Below are 22611 nucleotides of genomic sequence, written 5' to 3' on the forward strand. Positions count from 1 at the left end.
ATTCTTCAGACTTGAACTATCCTTGGCATACGCTCTTCTAACACCACTGGTGCATCTTACTAAGTCTGGTTCTTGTCCACAGTAACTGGCAAAAGGAAATATGCAGCATCACCCAAATGTTAACTTCCAAGGCTCCAGGGAAGCATGCTGTCCCTGAATTTTCCCATTTGACATTGCTTGTGGAAGAGCCTTTCCCTCTGTTTAAGCTCACCCTTTGGACCGGCAGTAGCCCTGCACCCACCCCTGCCGTACTGTACCTTGGGTCAGGCAAGTGGCTTCCAGAGAGTATATAAAGGTACTCTGCTGGGCATTCCACTGAACCCAAAGGAAGTAGGTGAGGTTACTTAACGCAGCCCAAGTGATAGGAGAAATGGAGCATATCAGCAGAATCTCCAGCAGAGAGAACGCAAGTTGAGCATATCAGTAGCAAAAAGGGTCAGCATTATATGTTGACCACAGTGATAATGTGTACTTTCAGGCTTATTGTGGGCTTTGCCTCAAAGAATTTTGTATTTTTCTTTTTATTTTAGGTGTTCTTATCAGCCATGAAAAGCTTTTACTACAGATCAATACAGAGCGTGAAATGGGCAATATGGGCTATAAACTAGGACAGGTTTGTTCAAATGTCTATATTTAGCGAGAACCTTTGTATTCTTGACTTTCCAGAGTAACAAGAATTGCTGAATTACAATCTTGGGATTGTAGGATTATTATTTTAGGGGAAGACAAATTATGATTGAAAACAGAATGAAGTAGCAGAGCAGCAGACATGTGATCTCATTAACTCTGATGACATAGCTCTGGCCATCAGGACCACTATTAGGATCTTCTGTAGGGGTTAGGGAGCAAACTTCATACCAGATGCGTCTCCTATTTTGGGGGGGCGGGGGGAATTATTACCTCCCTGTGGTCCCCATTCCTGAAAAGTGCATTGGTTGGGGGCAAGAAACAAATCTCACTCCCCCATCCCCCTGGATATCTATTGGTAGCTAAGGAACCATTGTATCCAACAAGATAATGGGAAACACCTGGATTATTTGCGGAACAAAGAGCAAACATCCTGTAAAGTTGCACTGGCTTAGCCTTATCATGTTGAGATCAAGTAAAACCTATATTTGGAAGGTATTTTATGGTTATAACAGGTTCAGTACTCCTCTGTGGGAGCCAGTAGGTAGGAAATTCTGCTTTAAGGCAGAAATCATGCCGCTTGAGGAACTGGTGACAATAGCATTTCTATACATACAGTGGTGCCCCGCAAGACGAACGCCTCGCAAGACAGAAAACCCGCTAGATGAAAGGGTTTTCCGTTTTGGAGGCGCTTCGCAAAACGAATTTCCCTATGGGGTTGCTTCGCAAGACGAAAAAATCTTGCGAGTCCCCACGGTTTTTTTCGCTCCCCCCCTTTCCTAAGCCGCTAAGCCGCTTAACAGCTGATCCGCTGATAAGCCGCTTAACAGCTGATCGCTGGAAGCCGCTAGACCGCTGTAGCGCTAATCCGCTAAGCTGTCAATGGGCTTGCTTCGCAAGACAAAAAAACCGCTAGACGAAGAGAATAGCAGAACGGATTCTTTTCGTCTTGCGAGGCACCGCTGTAGTAGGAACTTACAGGTATTACTGTTTATTAAATTTCTATGTGCCCTTAGAGTATCACAGGACAGTTTACAATATAAAAACACAGAAATACATATCATAGTATCAGACCATGTTACTTCAACGTTGTTTGGGATGCTAAGCTTAGAAGGGGGCTGGTTGCAGTTAGGCTAGATGACTAATCACACCCAGGCTTGATTACTGTCATATATGGGGCTGCCTTTGCAAGTTCTCCAGAAACCTTTGCTGGTACAGGCTGACGTGAGCCCCCAGCAAACATACTGTATTAACCTTTCCGTTATCAGTTTCCAGTTGTCTCTGGGCACAATTTTAAGTATTTAGGAGAGACGCTGCCTACAGATGCAAATGTAATGATATCATCATTTGTATATAGACTAGAAACTAATTTGAGGTTTTTCATTATGTCAAAGTGTGAGGGCATTTTAAGAAGTAAAAATACTGAATCACTTAACTTTCCCCTCTCGTTTAAGGTCTCTATCCACTCTGTGTGGCTAGGAAATAACATCACTCCACTGCGGGAAGAAGAATGGGATGAAGATGAAGACGATGAGAGTGATATGCCTGCCCCTTCCTCGCCACCATCCTCTCCCATGAATTCCAGGTTTTGATTTTTTCTGTGCGCACACACGGCTGCCAGCTCTGCTCCATTTGCCAGCCCCACCTGCCTGCCAGCCCCAGTTATCCCACACCTGGCCAACACTTCCTCCCTTTACACCTCACCTGCCTCCTCATCTGCCACCCCATGGCTCACCCCCACCCACTTTTAAAGGCAGGTGGGAGTCACTTCAGAGAGCAGTTTGGCAAACTGATCTCTGAAACACCTCCCACTCTCTTTTGAACTTCAACCCATTCTTGCTCAAGTGCCTGCTGCTCTGTCCTGCTGGAGCTGTTGTGGCCGTCTCTATGATTTTATTATATAGTAAGATATATAATAAAATATTATTATATTATTATTATAGATGAGGGTGGCGCTGTGGGTAAAACCTCAGCGCCTAGGACTTGCCGATCGCATGGTCGGCAGTTCAAATCCCCGCGGCGGGGTGCGCTCCCGTCGTTCGGTCCCAGCGCCTGCCAACCTAGCAGTTCGAAAGCACCCCCGGGTGCAAGTAAATAAATAGGGACCGCTTACTAGCGGGAAGGTAAATGGCGTTCAATGTGCTGCGCTGGCTTGCCAGATGCAGCTTGTCACGCTGGCCACGTAACCCGGAAGTGTCTTCGGACAGCGCTGGCCCCCGGCCTCTAGAGTGAGATGGGCGCACAACCCTAGAGTCAGACACGACTGGCCCGTACGGGCAGGGGTACCTTTACCTTTACTTAAGATATATTTGTTTGTAATTGGAATAATCTGCAGTTAGTTTTGCATTCAGCAGTGAAAATCCTTTTGTGCCTTCATTAATCAGTGGATCTACTGATTGGTTTTAGATAGATAGATGATAGATAGATAGATAGATATAGATAGATAGATAGATAGATAGATAGATAGATAGATAGATAGTTTATCATAAGAACCAAAAGACACTACACAGTCACATCTCCCTTAATTACCAAAGAGAATATTCATTTCTAAGGGAGACTATTTACAGTAAACATTTCAGCACTGAATAGAGGGTAGCTGCTTATTTTATTCTTCTTCCATTTAACCTTTTCAGCTATACTCAAAAGTCTTTCTCATCCACTCTAATCCTAAAGAAGACTCTGCCTTTCAGTAGTTGCAAAAGGCATTAGTGCCTGTAACAAATATTCAGTTATTGCCTCAAGTTTTGGCAGAATGGGATCATTTAAAATGTATTGCCCTGCTCCCACTCTAGCTACAGTTCAATAAAAGGTTGATTGGATAGTCCTAAGTTACAGCACCCTTTCCCTATTAATATGAATCTTAACCACATCCACAATTGACTTCCTGGTTGGCCTTCAAGTGTGCTCTTTGAGAACACAATTAAATGACATGTTTGTCAAAAATATCAAAGCGCTGCCTTTGTTGCTAGTAGGAACTTGGAGCCAGAAATACATTGCCCTACCTGACAGCAGATCTCCATTCTCTAGTTCCAACAGCTGAATGAGTGCTTCAAATTCATGGCAAAGCTGTTTCTCCTCCCTAAGACTCTTTGGTGAACATGTTTAGATTATTATAAGATAACTGCAATGTAGTAGCTTATTAACTGTGCTTGTATCTGGTTATAGGAAACATCGTGCCGGTGTAGATATACATTCCTGTTCTCAATTCTTGTTGGAGTTGTATAGTCAGTGGATTCTGCCCTCCAACCCAGGCAAAAGGACCCCAGTTATCCTCATCAGTGAAGTTGTCCGATCTGTAAGTATCATACTGTTTTCAGTGTTTTCATTGTCTTATTGAATGAATATATTGTTCTGAAATTTTGGTGAATAAAGGGGGGGAAAACATGTAAGTTCAGAAGCTTGCTGGGCAACTTAAAGTGAGTTGAATTGATTTGGAACAGGATCTGTTGGCAAATTAACCTGGAGGAACTGAACTGAAGGAAAACTAACATGAGGTGATCTGGGCTGGGGTTAACCAAAGAACCTACCGTATATTGTATATACAATTGCAATTCCCAAATCTTAACACTATTTTGGGCTGTCATAAATAAATGCTTCTGTTTGTTTAAATTTGCCTACAAATTCCAGTGCTTTAGTATGGGTTACAGGTGCTACGTAGAGTTCTAAAGACTGGTGGACAGCAAGCCTGGGATGATCTGGTTCGGTTCTTAAAGAGCAGTGAAATCTTAACAGACCTTGGGACTTGATTACACAATTATATACTCTAAGGCCAGCAATCTAATCTATTTTCATTATTGGAACAGTCCTAATCTTGAGCACAAAGGTCCAAAAATTTGAGATTTCAAGATCTGTTGGACATTTTGAGAAATGCAAAGCTGAAGCCAGTCACGGAGCAGGCTGACCTCATATACTCATGGGGTTTGAGTTAACTACAGTGGTACCTTGGTACTCAAACGGCTTGGCTTCCGAACAAATCGGCTCCCGAATGCCACAAACCCGGAAGTAAGTGTTCCAGTTTGTGAATGTTTTTCGGAAGCTGAACGTCTGACTTCTGCTTGAGTGCAGGAAGCTCCTGCAGCCAATTGGAAACTGTGCCTTGGTTTTCAAACGGTTTCGGGAGTCAAACGGACTCTCGATTAACTTCGAGAACCAAGGTACCACTGTATATCTAAGGTGGTTGATAGCATCTCTACAAAAAAGGAAATTGGACACCATTACTATTGGTGAGGAAGGTGGCAGATGATCCTTTGAAAGAATGGGAAAAGCAAAGAAAACAAGGCTAGAGGTTGGAAAAGCAGCAAAGGATTGCAAGCAATGAAAGTGCTTCATCTGCCTGATGAAAGATACCACCCTATAATATGATCCCAAATTACAAACTTTAATGTATCACTTCTTCCCTCCCTCCCCATTTTTGGGGGTATGGTTCTTTAAAGTCAGCTCAAGGCTACCAATTAAATAGCTGCATGTAAGTATTCTGGATGTGTAGGGACTTTATTTTTTTTACATTTCTACATAGGATTTTTCACTCTTCCTTAACCAAAAGGTCTCAGGTCAGTTTACCACAATATAACACACAGTTATAAAAACAGAATGGATTTCCCAGTCGCCACATATCTCGAACTGGGAGGGAATCTATCCTACTGGTGGAGAAAAAAGGCTGCTTCATTAGCTATCTCCAAAGTCCAATATAACCTCCATCTCAGAAGCAGAGAAAGAACTCTCTCGGTGATCTCAGTGGTTTTTTGTGTGTTTAATCTTAACACACACATTTTTTAAAAAAATAATGAAATATTTTATCATTTTCACATTTGAGCTTCTTTCTAGTAAAGTTGCATTCATATATGTTATATATACTTGATTGAAATGACTTGTTATATAAACAACTTTTAAAAGACTTAATTTGTAATGTTTCTTGTACTTGCAGCTTTTAGCAGTATCTGACTTATTTACAGAAAGGAATCAGTTTGAAATGATGTACACAACATTAACAGAACTGCGGAAGACACACCCATCAGAAGATGAAATCCTTATACAGTATTTGGTTCCAGCTACATGTAAGGCAGCTGCCGTTCTTGGAATGGTAAGATTTCTTTTAATTTACAAGTCATTTCCCAGTTCCATTTCAGTCTGGTTTCTGGCCTAGTGATGGGACTAAATCAGCTGTTGATCTTCTGGTATGGATGACCTTCATGGGAGCTTAACCAAGAGGAGTACATCCCTGTTGATTCTGTTAGAATTCTCAGTGACTTTTTAATAAGTTTGATTTGATTTCATATTTGTATTCAATTTTTCCAATAACAAATGTTGAGCACGAAGGGGCTTACAATAATCACAATAGCATTAGGAGGGGTGAACCATTGTAAACACTATCATATCAACCCCAAGTTACATATAAATAAAGCAAGCAACAATAAATTCATCAAAACAATACAATTCAATTCAAAATAATAATTTTCATCATAAGGGCAAGACAACAGACTCTTCCAGAAGTTGCTCTTTTATACATGTGGAAAGGTATAAAATGTCTTCCTTACAGTTCCTATTTGGGTGGCGCCAAATAGCACATAGACTGCATTTGACACTAAAGCTGCCCCTCTCCTCTTTCCCTTCCTTAAATGCAGTGTAAGATTAGATAGAGAGGGTGCCATGTAAGCAGGAGGAAGAATCTCATTCCTCTCAGGAGAGACATCTGTGGCTTCCTTTCTTGACCATGGTATCCTTCAGGGCACTGTGCTCCACTTCCTACCTGTATGGCTGGTTCCAGAATGTGGTCTTGGCAGGTGGTAGCTCTATAGTATCTGTGTGGTCCTGTTCTTCTTCAGGGATTGGAGGTGGTTGCTGATGCTATGAATGGGTTGGGTATTATCTCGTCATGTGATGGAGGCAAGAGAACAAAGAACTCTGGGAAGCAGGCGTGGTCACGCCTCATTTCTCTCTCTCCTGCCTGAAGGAGCGGTTTGTTTTCCGGCTCTCACTGATCTATTTAACATCTCATGGGGAAACATCAACTGGAGTTTGGTACCATCTGTGTGCAGATAACTGTTCTATCTCTTTTATTAACCCAACACAATTTTAAAGGGCATTGGATGTTAATCAGTTAAAGGCTGAACATTTTCCCCTGGCGCCTAAAAAGTGTACAATGAAGGTGCCAGGCCAACCTCCCTGGGGAGAGCGCTCCACAAACAGGGAGCCACTGCAGAAATTGACATAATTTAATGTACTTTGAGGGTATTTCTTACTCTATACCCCCGAACATTGTCGAACTATCAAGTCTAGAATGCAAGAGGCAAAAAAATACCTACATTCTCCCCCCACCCCCCAAGATCTTAGCAAAGCACACTGGAATTTGTCAATCTAGAGCAGTGGTTGCCTTTTAGGTATGGTGGCCCACAAGTCTAAGTTTACTTGGTATGGTGATCAATTGATTTATTGTCCCATGAAGTTTGGACCTTTGTTCTTCAGCAGCCATTGGTTTAGTGCATTTTAACCTGCAAATTTGCCTATTAAATTTACTGAACACCCCTATTGATGTGGTTTACTTACAAAGTACTTACAAAGTTATTCAAAAAGTTTTTTTTGTGTGCCTTTCTGACATTTGGTTACATATGTCAACATTGCATTATAATATGCCAATAAAACAAAAAGTTGGAAGAGGTATTCATCATACTAGTTAAACATTACAAGCAAAAATTATTTGGGGTTTACTTATAAGTCCCATGCACAGGCCTTGCAACCCACCAGTTGGAAAGTGCTGATTAGAACAGATGTCAGTGACGTCAGTGGCATTTTCTTCTTAAGGAGCGAAAGTGGGGGAGCAGAGTAGGGTGTCTGTATAAATGACCAGGTCTCCTGGCTCATGGCCCGCAACTGTGTCCCTTGGGGACAGAACGTCCTTTGCACATTTTTCCAGTTTTCTTTCCAGATTCTGGCCCTTCTCCCCAGTCTTTCTCTTGATTTCAGCATAATGTGTAAGGGGCAGAATCTTCCAAGCATTCAAACCACATTTACTTCCCAGGACACAATATAAGAGGACTCGGACCTTTAGCTTACCAAATGACACACCAGGAATTACTGGTGTCATGTATTTCAAGATAAAGCTGTTTTCCTTCAAAATAATACCACATGTCAGTAAATGGATAGAATGTTAATGACATGGACGTATTTCATCATACTTTAGAATATTTTATGGATTTTATAAACTTTTTCATCATTGTTTTATGTTAATTGTTACTAACCTTATAGTTGCCAGCTTGTAAATTAATTCAGCACAATTTTGCATCTAATTGTTTCACATCCACTAGGATAAAGTGGTAGCAGAGCCCGTGAGCCGCCTGCTGGAATCAACATTACGCAGCACTCACATGCCAAGCTGCATAGGAGCCCTGCATGGAATTCTTTACATCCTTGAGTGTGACCTTCTTGATGAAACAGCAAAGCAGCTTATTCCAATCATCTCTGAATATCTGCTTTCCAATCTAAGAGGAATATCACAGTAGGTGTTTATGTAGTGATGTGCTGTGGCCTTCATTTAACAGAATTTTTGAGCTGTGGAACTGAAAATTCAGCACAACCTGATGTGGTTAACCTCTTCAGTCTGCTTGAATGGACATTTTAGTAAAAGTTATCAGCAAGCTTGAAACAGCGGGTAAAACTTTAGAAATCATTAGCATCTTATGATATTTTGATCTTGCATAATATGTGGCTACCAGTCACCTAGCCAGGGAAACTTCCTTTTTAACAAGAGCAAACAGTTGGTTTGATAGATATTGTACATTTTAAAAAAAATTACCGTATTTTTTGCACCATAACACTCACTTTTTTCCTCCTAGAAAGTAAGGGGAAATGTCTGTGCGTGTTATGGAGCGAATGCCTGCGGGTGGCGGGGGGGGGGATCTGCTGCAGTCGTGAGAAGAGGATCCATGGTTCCCCTTCCTTCCCTCCCCCGTGGTTACAAAGCATGGATCCACATGGATCCTCAGGATTTTTGCATTGGGCTACTCCAAACTCACTGTCAGATCACATGTCTGTGGCCACAGCATGAACCACAAAAATCATATATCCACTATTTCGTTTAGAATATTTCTTTTCTTGTTTTCCTCCTCTAAAAACTACGTGCGTATTATGGTCTGGTGCGTGTTATAGAGCGAAAAATACGGTAAATGCTACAAGAACCATAAAGCAGTTATTTCTTCTAGTCACTTCTTCTGAGTCTCATTAGAAAGAGTTGTAGTTCCAGCTATGTAAGGATTATAGAACAGAGCACTTGATATTAACGCTCTATGGGAAGACTCCAGCCCACTGATATATCAATGTTTCTCCTTTTTAACAGCTGTGTGAACGCCCACAACCAGCAGCATCTCTTAGTAATGTGTGCAGTGGCATTCTATTTAATAGAAAACTATCCTCTTGATGTAGGGCCTGAATTCTCTTCAGGAATTATACAGGTAGGTATGGCGTGTGAGAGAAAGACTTTGCATTCGCTTTTATCTTGAGAAGTAAAATAGAATTGATCAATTAGCATAAATGACCATGGCAGAATATAAGGAAATGACCTTCAACCCATAATAGTCTGCTTGTGTACTTACTATGCATTAAGTGGTGTGAATTTAGCCTATTTTTGGAGAGCATAGCTGAGAGCTGGTGCGACCTCAGTTACCAGACTGAAAACACTTTGGGAGGTTGAATTTCACAGCTGCATGTAAGGAGATTTTGTGTCCGCTGTGGTTAAGGTTTATCAGGTAGAGCTTGGCTGTGTGTTTGTATCCTCATGTTTCTCTTGTACCTTTGCCCACTTTTGTCTGCTGCAAAATGTGACAGGTGACTCCACTAAACCTTCCGTGCACCTTCTTAAGATTCACTTCATTATAATACTGGTGAATACCAAACCACATTAGAAGCCTGCCGCTGTGTCATAGTTATTTTCCACCATCCTGTGAATGAGCTATTTGGGAATAAGGGGAAATGTTGAGCAAGTTGGATAGTTTCCTGCCACTTCAGTCTGAGAAAAGGCCCTCTTTGGGGGTATAATCTGTAAAAATGCTTGTGAGAGATGGGAACTCAGTGTGGTGCTAGACTTCACTGTGCTTCAAAGTGGTAATAAATGGTGCTTTAATCTTGGACGTATGTGTCTTTGTCATAATGTTGCTGAGCTCTGTTGTATTTTAAATTGAGTTTCACATATTGGCCGTATTGTTGTGATTCCACACCTGCCTATGGATATTTAAATTTATTTCCTGTTTGTTTCAGATGTGTGGAGTGATGTTGTCTGGAAGTGAAGAATTGACACCATCCATTATTTATCACTGTGTCTTGAGAGGGTTAGAACGGCTCCTCCTTTCAGAACAACTCTCAAGGCTGGATTGTGAATCATTAGTTAAACTGAGTGTAGACAGAGTGAATGTGCACAGCCCACACAGAGCCATGGCAGCATTGGGGTTAATGCTGACATGCATGTATACAGGTATGGATCTCTTCACATGTTTTCAGTGCTGAAAATGCACACCTCATAAAGTAACACTTCCCAGAAACTGTTTTCATAGCACATACATTTCCTTTTTTTCATTTTCTCAGTAATTTGTAGCCCTCTGGAGTAAGGATTATCAAGGTAATCCTGACCCAACAGTGAAATAAATGCTAGATTACTCCTGTTGCCTCCTACTTTCTAATTATTGCCCCATGATGTGTAGGTAAAGTAGGCCAATGAGAGATGGTTTCAAAAAGATGGTGCTTTCTCTAACCTGCTAGCAGATTCTTCCTTAGACATCGTCTAAGACAGGGGTCAGCAAACTTTTTCCGCAGACCTTGTGGGGGGCCGGACTATATTTTGGGGAAAAAATAGATACCCCCCATTACTCTCCCCTCCCTTCTCCACAGCACCGGACAAGCCCCAGTGGCTGCTTACCTGTGTGGCTGCTTACCTGTGCCTTGCAAGTGGCAGGGGCTGGCAGCAGCGGAGGGATGATAAATGGTGCGAAAGGGCTGGCTCCAGAGAGGGGCTGCTTAAAATGGTGTTCAGCCAACCGCGGCTCAACGAAGCCCAGCCCCCTTCCTCCTCTAGGCAGGGCGGGGAGAAGCCAGGAGGAGGGAGGGGGAGGCGCCACCATGGTGTGTGAGAGGGAGGGGGGTGGAAATGGCGCAGCCCGAATGATCAGAATCCATCCGGCGATTCCCGGACCATCCACGAGCCAGATCCAGAAGGCAATGAGTTAGTTTGCTGACCCATGATCTAAGATCCAAGGCAAAGATAGAGAACTCAGTGGCCAGAAGAATAATTTGGCTGAGAAACTAGGACATAGATCTGGGCCAGACTGGCAAGTTTCCCCTTTGCAAGAACTGAAGTATTTGGTGAGCCAGTTGAGGCAGTCATCACTGGAACTAGACACACGCACATATACACCTGTGTTGCTGACAGCCAAAAAAAGGGACAAGTGGAAATAAAAAACCCAACAAGTCTCTTTATCAACAAGCACATACCTTTGGAGTATTCAAGCCTCGATGGAACTGCATCTTCAGGTCATCGGGCAAGAAATCTAACCAATCTTCCACTTGTTTCTCAACTTCTACTTACATGCAAGGAAAGAGCGTACCTCCACATAACTACAACCATTTGGTCACAAACTGGTCACAAACAGCAGTGGACCAGTGTGTCCAGAGGACAGTGTCTGGAGTTTACCCTCTGGAATTTGCCTAATAATAATAATAATAATAATAATTTATTATTTCTACCCCACCCATCTGGCTGGGTTTCCCCAGCCACTCTGGGTGGCTTTCAACAGAACATTAAAAACAGAACAAAACTTCAAACATTAAAAACTTCTCTAAACAGGACTGCCTTCAGATGTCTTCTAAAAGTCAGATAGTTGTTTACAGTGGTGCCCCGCAAGACGAATGCCTCGCTAAACGAAAAACCCGCAAGACGAAAGGGTTTTCCGATTTTTTAGCGGCTTCGCAAGACGAATTTCCCTATGGGCTTGCTTCGCAAGACGAAAGCCCATTGGCAAATCTCCAGGGACAGCGGGGAAGCGCAGCGCGCCTTCTCCTCTGTTCCCAGACCTGTCCTAAGGCTTGCGATGGGAGGTCCGGGAACAGAGGACAAGGTGCGCAGCGCTTCTCCTCTGTTCCCGGGGCTTGCGGTGGAAGAAGGGTTTTTCCTCCCCACCGCCAACATTCAGAACAGCCTTCTGAATGTTGGCGGTGGGGAGGAAAGCCCTCCTCCCACCGCAAGCCTTCAGGACAGGTCCGGGAACAGAGGGGAAGGTGCGCAGCGCTTCTCCTCTGTTCCCAGACCTGTCTTGAAGACTTGCGGTGGGAGGAAGGTTTTCCTCCCCACCGCCAACATTCAGAAGGCTGTTCTGAAGGCTGGCGGTGGGAAGAAAAGCCCTTCTCCCCGCCAGCCTTCAGAAGAGTTCCCGCCTAGGCTGCGGATAGCAGCCTGCTGCCCCGCGCGAGGGGCGCTCTTAAGCAGAACGCCCCTCGCGCGGGGCAGCAGGCTGCTATCCGCAGCTTGGAGAGCCCTCTGGACCTCTTCTGAAGGCTTCGCTGAAGGCCGGCGGGGGGCAAAAGTCTTTGTCCCCCCTGCCTGCCTTCCCGTGGGCTTTAAAATCGCCCCGGGACAGCGGAGAATTCATCCGCTGTCCCGGGGCGATTTTAAAATGCTTCCGGACGGCTTTTGAAGGCAGGCGGGGGGGAGCAAAGACTTTTGCCCCCCGCCCGCCTTCAGAAGAGGTCCAGAGGGCTCTCCAAGCTGCGGATAGCAGCCTGCTGCCCCGCGCGAGGGGCGTTCTGCTTAAGAGCGCCCCTCGCGCGGGGCAGCAGGCTGCTATCCGCAGCCTAGGCGGGAACTCTTCTGAAGGCTGGCGGAGGAGAAGGGCTTTTCTTCCCACCGCCAGCCTTCAGAACAGCCTTCTGAATGTTGGCGGTGGGGAGGAAAACCTTCCTCCCACGCAAGTCTTCAAGACAGGTCCGGGAACAGAGGAGAAGCGCTGCGCACCTTCCCCTCTGTTCCCGGACCTGCCCTGAAGGCTTGCGGTGGGAGGAGGGCTTTCCTCCCCACCGCCAACATTCAGGAGGCTGTTCTGAATGTTGGCGGTGGGGAGGAAAAACCCTCCTCCCACCGCAAGCCCCGGGAACAGAGGAGAAGCGCTGCGCACCTTCCCCTCTGTTCCTGGACGTGTCCTGAAGGCTTGTGGTGGGAGGAGGGCTTTCCTCCCCACCGCCAACATTCAGAAGGCTGTTCTGAATGTTGGCGGTGGGAAGGAAAAACCCTCCTCCCACCGCAAGCCCCGGGAACAGAGGAAGCCTTCGCTGCCGCCTGCCAGAATTTTAAGATCGCCCGGGACAGCAGAGAAGTCTCCGCTGTCCCGGGAAGGCAGGCGGGGGGGGGAGCAAAGACTTTCGCCCCCCCCCCGCCGGCCTTCAGAAGAGGTCGGTGGACAGACTGTCCCCGGACCTGGTCTGAAGGCGGTTTCCATAGGAACGCATTGATTGATTTTCAATGCATTCCTATGGGAAACCGTGCTTCGCAGGACGAAAAACTCGTAAGACGAAAAGACTTGCGGAACGAATTAATTTCGTCTTGCGAGGCACCACTGTATTTCCTTGACATCTGATGGGAGGATGTTCCACAGGGCAGGTGCCACTACCGAGAAGGCCCTCTGCCTGGTTCCTTGTAGCATCGCCTTGTTTGAGGGGTTTGGTGAAACATCAAGCCTTCAGCAGGACAATTCAGCACCTAGTCTCAATCCCAATCCTGTTATCTCCAGGATGTATTTTGGTTCCCCACCCCCTTTGGTGCTTTTTACAACATAGCACAGGGAACACCTATCCAAGGACCTCTTGAATATTTCTAAGATTGTGGCCCAAGTCCAAAGTGGGTAGCTTGTCTGCTGGGTATGTTGAAGACAAGAGTTTGTGGCTTGCATACCCACTATGGCATAAATAAGCCTTCTAGAAGTGAAGCTGTTCTGGGATGCCAGAAAGCACATTCAAATAGAGATAGCTCAGTGCTGCCCTCTTCCTAGAGAACTAGTCTTAATATCAGGGCACTTCAGCAATGATGGTGGGCTCCCTTCCTGGCTATTTGGTCAGGCAGGAGGTTATATAATGAATGGTGGTTCCAGATTCAGCATTCAAACTCTGGTAATCCTGAGTTGGCTGGGACCAACCTCATGGCATTTGTAGCACTTAGCCAGTCCCTCAGTTTGCACTCTAGTGCCTGTATTACTTTAATTACCTTTATTTAAATTATCTGGTTCCCTTGTACTGTATGTTAAAACTGTGTTTTCTTGATATTTTGCCTTTAGGAAAAGAGAAGATAAGTCCAGGGCGAGTTGCAGATCAAAACCAAGCAGCTCCAGACAGCGAGTCTGTCATTGTGGCTATGGAGCGAGTTTCTGTTCTTTTTGACAGGTAGGAAATGGTTGTTTTAAAGAAAATGTAATTGGCAGGGATTGTATTTATAGGTGAGAATCAAGGTATGTCAGATATGCCCCACACACACTTTCACGGCAGGTTAGGAGGATAGATTTTTAAGAATCGTCAGGGGAGGTGGGTTTTATCCTGAAAGATGAAGTGTCCAAAAGATTCCCCCCCCCCACTGCCTTCCTTTGTGAAAAGAAGAAAAAGTGGCAACCTTTTGGCCGATCCCAGTAGCCCAGCCATCTTTCTGGGACAAAATGTCATGATAAAGCATACAAGTAAATTCCATTTCCAGGAATATGAATCTAATGTAAATTCAATGCAGAGATTTTGGATGTGTGCACATATATCAAGTTAATCCCTTTGCTATCTGAAACTAAGTCTCTCAAGATTGATTTAATTGCGGAAAATCCTAAACCTAGGCAATACTCAATGTGTCAACAGCGGAACAGCCACATATATTTTTATTAGAAATAATCATGCATGTATTTTATGATCCTTATAAACCATGATTGGTAATGCTTTCATAATGAATTGATCGCAAAATGTAGTTGTAGGTTTTCCAGACCACTTTATTTCCCCTACATCAGCAGAATAAAACACATTTGGAAAAAGTGCAATATTTCCATTTTTAGAGCCCGTAAGTCGTTTATAAGAAGCCTGTCACAGCTGAAAAACAAAATGGCTGAAAAGACAAACATCTGTTTATCAAGTGGTTACAATGTGATGGACACACATCCACATAGGCAGCTGGTTGTCTCTAACTTTGTGTCCTGTGGGAAAACAGAAGAGATGTTGCTCCAGCTGGAAAGCTTGCCCTCATTAGCTCCCGAAGGAACCAGCAGTGGCCTGAGAGCTCTCTGCCATTCCACATTCCCCAGGATCTACATTACCTAGAGAAGTCCTACTGTTTTTTAGAATACTTTTAAAAACTCATATTCTGTTGCTAAAAGTGCTGTCTGAGAAGCTCATTTGCTCCAGATGAGCAGTCTGAGAGTTCCAAAATAGCTGTGATGGTTCATTAAAAATAAGTTGTGTTATGAACCCCTCAGCCTAAGAGATCTTATAGGAGCTCACCCTGATTGCACTAAAGAATTTATCAGCACTGAATGGAGCAGGGAAGCCCTTTCTGTTGTGGTCACTGACTGGGATGGATATATCTTGTTACATGAAGCTGAATATTTGAGAAATATGATAGTTGCTTGTTATTACATGTGTTTGTTTTTTAGGGTTAGAAAAGGATTTCCCTTTGAAGCCAGAGTCGTAACTCGGATTCTCCCTCAGTTTCTTGACGACTTTTTCCCCCCACAAGATGTGATGAATAAAGTCATAGGAGAATTTCTTTCTAACCAGCAGCCATATCCACAATTTATGGCAACTGTAGTATATAAGGTAAGATTCCCCCCCACACACACACATGTCTCCCCCTGACCTCTTTTGTTTGCTCACTTCTAACACTTTGTTGGTTTTCCGCTTTTCCCTTTTGCTTAGACATTTTCACTAGCTCACTAGCTGTGACTACTAGGGTGAAACAAAAAAAATTGTCTGCAAAGTATGTGGCAAATTATTCACAGCAAGCAAGCAATGACAGTCTCTGAGGATCAAGGTCTTAGCCCTCTTCTGCTTCTAAAAAGCATTTGATAATCTTATATGGGGGGGAAGGCACAAATAAGACCCTGTTGAAGTAATAGTTCTTAAATGTATTTGATACTGATTCTAATTTAATGTTCAAATCAAATTGAGTAGCCCATCATGTTAATATTTAGTCTGTACTGCTTTATTTTTTGTGTTTTTATATTGCTGTACGCCACCCTGATATTTTATGAGAGGGTAGTATATACATACTTTTATAAACAAATAAAATCATGTAAGAAAGGTACAAAATTGTATTTTAGAGTCAACAGCAGTCTAACTCCACACAAACGGTATTTGAGATCTGTAGTGGTGTTTCCTATGGGCTCTCAGACCCCCAATAGCACATTCATGCATCTCTTCCACAGCTCAGAATCCTTTCTATGTATGAAAAGAATGGAATAATTAAAGCAAGGGTGGCAAATTAGCCATAGAGGTGTAGCTGTGCTGATTGCTGGCCACGCTCGCTCTGCTGATAGAAGTTGGAATCCATCAGCATTTGGGCATGCAGTCTTTCATTCTTCCCTCTCTCCCCTAACACATATATTTACCGTATTTTTCGCTCTATAAGATGAACTTTTTCCCTCCTAAAAAGCAAGGGAAAATGTGTGTGCATCTTATGGAGCGAATGCAGGCTGCACAGCTATCCCAGAAGCCAGAACAGCAAGAGGGATTGCTGCGCAGCGATCCCTCTTGCTGTTCTGGCTTCTGGGATTCAGAATATTTTTTTTTCTTGTTTTCTTCCTCCAAAAACTAGGTGCGTCTTATGGGCTGGTGCGTCTTATGGAGCGAAAAATACGGTACATTGGGATTGTCCTGTTAGTGAGATCTTTTTTTAAAAATAGTCATTGTGGGGAAAGTGTTGAAATACCGAAAACAAATTATTTATTTACTGCAAGAGTACAAGACATATGATGTGGCACTGTTTAGGGGAAAATAGGTTTATATTGATTTTAATACAACATTAGAAAGATTAATCATGGCTAAAGAAACAAGTTACCGTACTGCTCATGTGTCAATTTTCCCCACCCACACTTAATCAGGGTTTGGGTCGTCAGCAGTGAGTGAGGCCACATTGCTGACCTGCCTTCCCAGTTCTGTGCATCACTGCAGGCGCAACAGGGCCCTGAATTGTTCACCTCCATGACTAGCAAAAGAAGAAGAAATCAAGCAGATTTTTTAAGCATACACAACCCATGTAGCTGTGGAGCTTGTGAAGGCTTTTTATTTTCCCGAGCCTTCAAGATTTGTTAGTTTTAAGTCTGTTTTGTGCTAGTATTCTGTCTGCTAATTAATGTACTTGTTCCTTATGTAGTTTGTTTTATAATTTACGGATTATTAATCTGAAAATTGACATTGAATCGAAGAACAGGATTAACAGCATAAACACAAAACCAGCCCTGCAGTTAAAAATAACTGGGTATGGTATATCTTTGTGTTTGTTGCAGGAGAATCTTTATATACATTTTCTTTCGCATATGATCTATCTGTTTTAACTCTTGCAGGTATTTCAAACATTGCATACCACTGGCCAGTCCTCCATGGTCCGTGACTGGGTGATGCTGTCACTTTCCAACTTCACGCAGAGAACACCGGTCGCCATGGCAATGTGGAGTCTGTCTTGCTTTTTTGTCAGTGCTTCCACCAGCCAGTGGATTTCAGCAATGTATCCTAAGCAGATTGTTTTTCTATAGGCCTCATTTTAAAGCCTAAAAAAAGACTTCCGTTTTCCGGTGGTGCTGGGATGGGGCAGTCTTCCCTTTGGAAAAGTACTTCCTCTTGATGGCAGGCAGGGTGAGATTTCAAAGAATCACAGAGTTGTACAGCTGGAAGGGACCTCAAGGGTCATCTAGTCCAGCCCCCCTGGAATGCAGGAATATTTTTGCCCAACATGGGACTTGTAGCCCATGACCCTGAGATCAAGAGTCTCATGCCCTACTGACTGAACACCAGCGGGAGTGGGGGTTTGCCCTGGTTTCCAGAATAGTGAGCCATTAGCAGTTAAAAGGATTTCTGCAGAACTCATCTCCAGCTCGTAAATTCTCTTTTTTTTATCTCCGTGTTCTGATCTGTCCTTTTCATAAGAAGTTGCACTTAACTTAAATCAACCACCGCTTTCAGTACAGGACTCTGACGTTTGACTTCTAGATGCTCTGCAGTGTTCACAAAGTCCACATCCGCACTATATATGTAAATTTTAAAGCTCATTTAAAGCACATGGCTTCCCCCAAAGAATCCTGGGAGCTGTAGTTTAATACTTACAAAGCTACAATTCTCAGGACCCTTAGCAAACTACGGTGCCCAGGATTCTTTGGGGAAAGCCATGTGCTTTGGATGTATCGTGTGGATGTGACCGAAGTTATTTACCACCCCACCCCAAATCTAGATGAAACCCCCATCAGTTTACCTGGTCTCCATCAGGGATTCAGTGATGTCTCATCCACAATATTTTGTCTCTGGAGCCACAAATTCTGTCAGAAGAGCAGCAAGTGATCATTTGGAATCTGATGGATGAAAAACTCAATGCCAAAAGCTCCCATTGCCTTTCTTAAAGGTTTTTCTTGGGCTTATCAGCAGGATGCAGTGGTAAAATCAATACAAAAAAAAATGGTGGCTGTGCTTGAATGTCGCAGTAACTCAGGTCTATTGTGGCAGGACTTACCATAGCCTATAAGCTTCTCTCAGTTTCACGCCGCCTTCTCCACTGGTATGGCTGCAAGGAAGAGTGCAGAAGGTTTCGCTTCCTCACAGCTTGTGTGGTTCACACATGACAAACGGTGTGGCAAAGTATGGCTAAAGTTCACCATGGTTTCTTTGTAACAAGCCAACTTCAAATGGCGTCTTATAAAGGTGACTTGCTTCAACCAAGCCATAGCTGTGATTCACCGCAGTTTAAGGCATGGCTGGGGAAGCAGCTTCCAGACCAGATACAACTTGCTGCTCGCTTTCACCTGGCCTGTGGCACATGCTCCCTCTCCCCACTTGACCTTTGCCGCAACAAATGGTGGATAGGGGAGTAAGTGTTGGATGCCTTTGAAAGCATGGAGCTTACAGCCAGACTTACCCACACGGGCAAATCTGTCCTGGGTGCCTGGGCACCCTTACACCCAAGGACAGAAGCTTTTGAAAGTGCAGACTTAGCTGACACGCTTTCAAAGCTTCCCAAGGGAAGAGCCGTCAGGATTTGTGCTGGTCTCAGTATCCTCAAAGCAAAAAACCACACAGTACTTCACCAAACTTGATTTTAGCCAACAGATATGTTTTATCAGCATGTTTGAGTAACATTTAACACTGTCATACTGAGGCTTGATTCTGTTCCATCAGTTCTGCTGAATTTTAATACAGAATACTTAGGCGAGATATCTTCATCCTCACAGTCTACTGAGTTATTTTTTTCGAAAAAAATTTTTTGGCCATACATGTTTCTGTAAAAGAAAGCTGCTGTATGAAGCAGTTGAGATATGAACCAAAATAGGAGATTTCCTGAAAGCCACTATATTAATAATAATAATGATTTATTATTTGTACCCCCCCCCCATCTGGCTAGGTCCCCCCAGCCACTCTGGGCGGCTTCCAACAAAGATTAAAAATACATTAAAATGTCACACATTAAAAATTTTCCATCACAGGGCTGCCTTCAGATGTCTTCTAAATGTCAGGTAGTTGTTTATTTCTTTGACATCTGAGGTGAGGGCATTCCACAGGGCGGGCGCCACTACTGAGAAGGCCCTCTGCCTGGTTCCCTGTAGCTTTGCTTCTCGCAGTGAGGGAACTGCCAGAAGGCCCTCGGCGCTGGACCTCAGCATCCGGGCAGAACAATGGGGGTGGAGACGCTCCTTCAGGTATACTGGGCCAAGGCCGTTTAGGGCTTTAAAGGTCAACACCAACACATTGAATTGTGCTTGGAAACATACTGGGAGCCAATGTAGATCTTTCAAGACCAGTGTTATGTGGTCTCGGCAGCTGCTCCCAGTCACCAGTCTAGCTGCCTCATTCTGGATTAGTTGTAGTTTCCGGGTCACCTTCAAAGGTAGCCCCACGTAGAGCGCAGTAGTCCAAGTGGGAGACAACTAGAGCATGCACCACTCTGGCGAGACAGTCCGTGGGCAGGTAGGGTCTCAGCCTGCGTACCAGATGGAGCTGGTAGACAGCTGCCCTGGATACAGAATTGACCTGCGCCTCCATGGGCAGCTTTGAGTCCAAAATGACTCCCAGGCTGCGCACCTGGTTCTTCAGGGGCACAGTTACCCCATTCAGGACCAGGGAGTCCTCCACACCAGCTTGCCCCCTGTCCCCCAAGAACAGTACTTCTGTCAGGATTCAACCTCAATCCATTAGCCGCCTTCCATCCTCCAACCGCCTCCAGGCACTCATACAGGACCGTCACCGCCTTCACTGGTTCTGATTTGAAAGAGAGGTAGAGCTGGGTTTCATCTGCATATTGGGTTTCTTTATGCTGATGTGTAGAGTAAAGTTTACTTTTGAATCCTTTTTCCAGTGGGGAGTGATGTGGTTAAAACTCAGAATGCTTTACATGATGCTTTTGGTTATATCCTTGACTGTTTTGAAAGTCTTCCACATATTATCAGCAGAATGGGAAAATCAGAGCAAGTGGACATTAACCTCTTCTGCTTGGTGGCCATAGACTTTTACAGACATCAGATAGATGAAGAATTGGATCGCAGAGCCTTTCAGTCTGTATTTGAGGTGGTGGCATCGCCAGGTAACCCCTATCAACGCCTTCTAACTTGTTTGCAAAATGTCCACAAGATAGCAGCATGCTGAATCAGGGACAGCGGTGGTCTGAAGAAATGGAATATTGAAACCTGATGGGTTGATTGACATATGAGGACAATTGAACATTTACAAATGTTCAGGTCCCATCTTGGGTTTCGGTTTTGTAAGTTTATATTTTTCCATCTTCCTTTGCATAAAGCTGAACTACACAAACGACATTAAATTGGACATGGTACTTACCAGGGTCGTGCTAAAAGAATGCCTGGTCACATTTGCTGCAAAGTTTGGGATAAACTTTAGCATTACTGTGTAAGATAACGGACAAGAACTGAACTCCAAGCAACTTGTTAACGTCAACATAAGTCACCTTATTGTTGCTAATAGTGAACCTGATTAATAACATCCTGTCCCACAAGGCAAGCTACAGGCATTTAAAAACCAAAATGCTTTAGGGTTTTTTTGTAGTTGTATGTATTCATTTGTGGCATAATACTGACCAGAGGCTTTTTCCCCCCTTAATATGTCTTGTAAAAAGAAAGAAAAAGTTTATACTCAGCATGTAATAGTGTGTTTGGATGCTCTCTGACCTTTTTGTCGTGTTCTGGGGGGAGGGGTGGGGAGAAGAATAGACAGACATAACCATACTTCCTTTTTTACCTCAGGATTTAAAAGTTCAAATGATATATTGGTTTTAAAAAAAAACTTCTATAAATATTTCTGTATCATGTATAGGATGTAAAGATGTAAAATGGTGCAGCACGGGAAAAGCACTTGCGGTTTGAAATTAATAATAGCCACTCTAGCTGAGTATCTTGACACCATCACTCAGTTTCCTATTGGATGTTCTTACACACAAACACAGACATATATATATATATTTGAAAATCACTTTGATGTACAAGTCCTCTTTAAAGCCCTATATTACGTCCCTATATTACGTCTCTATTTGAAAAACTGGAAAATATATATATATATATTAGTTTAAATTGGTTTTAAATATCATTAATTTTCTGCAGATGCTTTTGGTTTACTTTGAACCAGTGAATGGGGGAAATAAATTAGCCACTCCTTCTTTAGAGCAAAATATTTTTAGGAAAGCAAATTTGTTTCCTGGTAAGCAGCAAATCATCAGATGTTTTTAGATAAGTCTTTTGATTGAAAAAAAAAAATGCAGTCCGTGTACTCTGTATGCAGATTAAGAACGAGGTCTAGCTATGATTTCTCTGGAGCTGGCTCAAATATTTGATAAATATGCAAGCATTATTCTATGGCTGAGCACTTTGTCGGTACAGATGTATAGCATAAATAGTAACTCATCTTAAAATCCCCCATAAATAGTATTTCTAGGGAAAGAACATTGACTTCACATATGGAAATACAGGGTGGGGAAAGTTCAATATTTTGATTTTCTATTATGCTGTATTTTTATTCATCTCAACATTTTCACCAACAAAACAATAGTTTTATCAGGAGGAATGTGGACTGTGCTTTTGTGTATATAATATATGTAAAATCATACATGTGACTGCATTTGATGTATACATGTGTATATTTGTATTTATTAAACTGATGGATTTAAACTGTTTCCTGTTCTTAAACATCTTAAAGCATTATTGCATCTGAACATAATTTGATTAAAAAGCAATTTATCCACATGTTGTTTTTTCTTGTTTTCATTTTGGCAAAAAAAAAAAAAATTAACAATAGAAAGAGTTCTCCCCCCAGCAGAGTTGATTCTAGTGAGTACTTCTGTTAGGCTACTGTTTTAGAAAAAATTCTACACATTTATAGACGCCAATACAGAGTTTAATGGCCCATATTCTGTAAAATATTAGTGTGTGTGTGTGTGTGTGTGTCTGAAAATATATGTTGATAAGATGTGGGCACAATACAGTGGTGCCCCACAAGACGAACGCCTCGCAAGACAGAAAACCCGCTATACGAAAGGGTTTTCCGTTTTGGAGGCGCTTCGCAAAACGAATTTCCCTATGGGGTTGCTTCGCAAGACGAAAAAATATTGCGTCCCCCTGCCGTTTTGTTCCACTTTTTTCACCCTTTTCCTAAGCTGCTTATCAGCTGTTCTGCTGATAAGCCGCTTAACAGCTGATCGCTAGAAGCCGCTAGACCGCTGTAGCGCTAATCCGCTAAGCTGTCAATGGGCTTGCTTCGCAAGACGAAAAAACCGCTAGATGAAGAGAA

The 22611-nt window shown here is 43.3% G+C and overlaps 1 protein-coding gene across 2 annotated transcripts in view; it reads left to right on the forward strand.

The window, feature by feature from the left end:
* The window catches only part of HTT (huntingtin), a 115526-nt gene extending 93459 nt beyond the window's left edge, over positions 1-22067 (forward strand). For both annotated transcript variants that reach the window (XM_081925528.1, XM_081925529.1), the window contains 11 exons: positions 531-613; positions 2082-2212; positions 3793-3922; positions 5552-5707; positions 7929-8119; positions 8957-9071; positions 9874-10087; positions 13929-14034; positions 15273-15435; positions 17181-17341; positions 20247-22067. In XM_081925528.1, the coding sequence (XP_081781654.1) occupies positions 531-613; positions 2082-2212; positions 3793-3922; positions 5552-5707; positions 7929-8119; positions 8957-9071; positions 9874-10087; positions 13929-14034; positions 15273-15435; positions 17181-17341; positions 20247-20460 (1664 nt within the window). In that variant the 3' untranslated portion in view covers positions 20461-22067. The remainder of the gene's footprint in view (positions 1-530; positions 614-2081; positions 2213-3792; positions 3923-5551; positions 5708-7928; positions 8120-8956; positions 9072-9873; positions 10088-13928; positions 14035-15272; positions 15436-17180; positions 17342-20246) is intronic.
* The last annotated feature ends 544 nt before the right edge of the window (positions 22068-22611 follow it).

Source organism: Podarcis melisellensis (assembly GCF_964234715.1).
Source record: "Podarcis melisellensis genome assembly, chromosome: 9".
Taxonomy (NCBI): Eukaryota; Metazoa; Chordata; class Lepidosauria; order Squamata; family Lacertidae; genus Podarcis; species Podarcis melisellensis.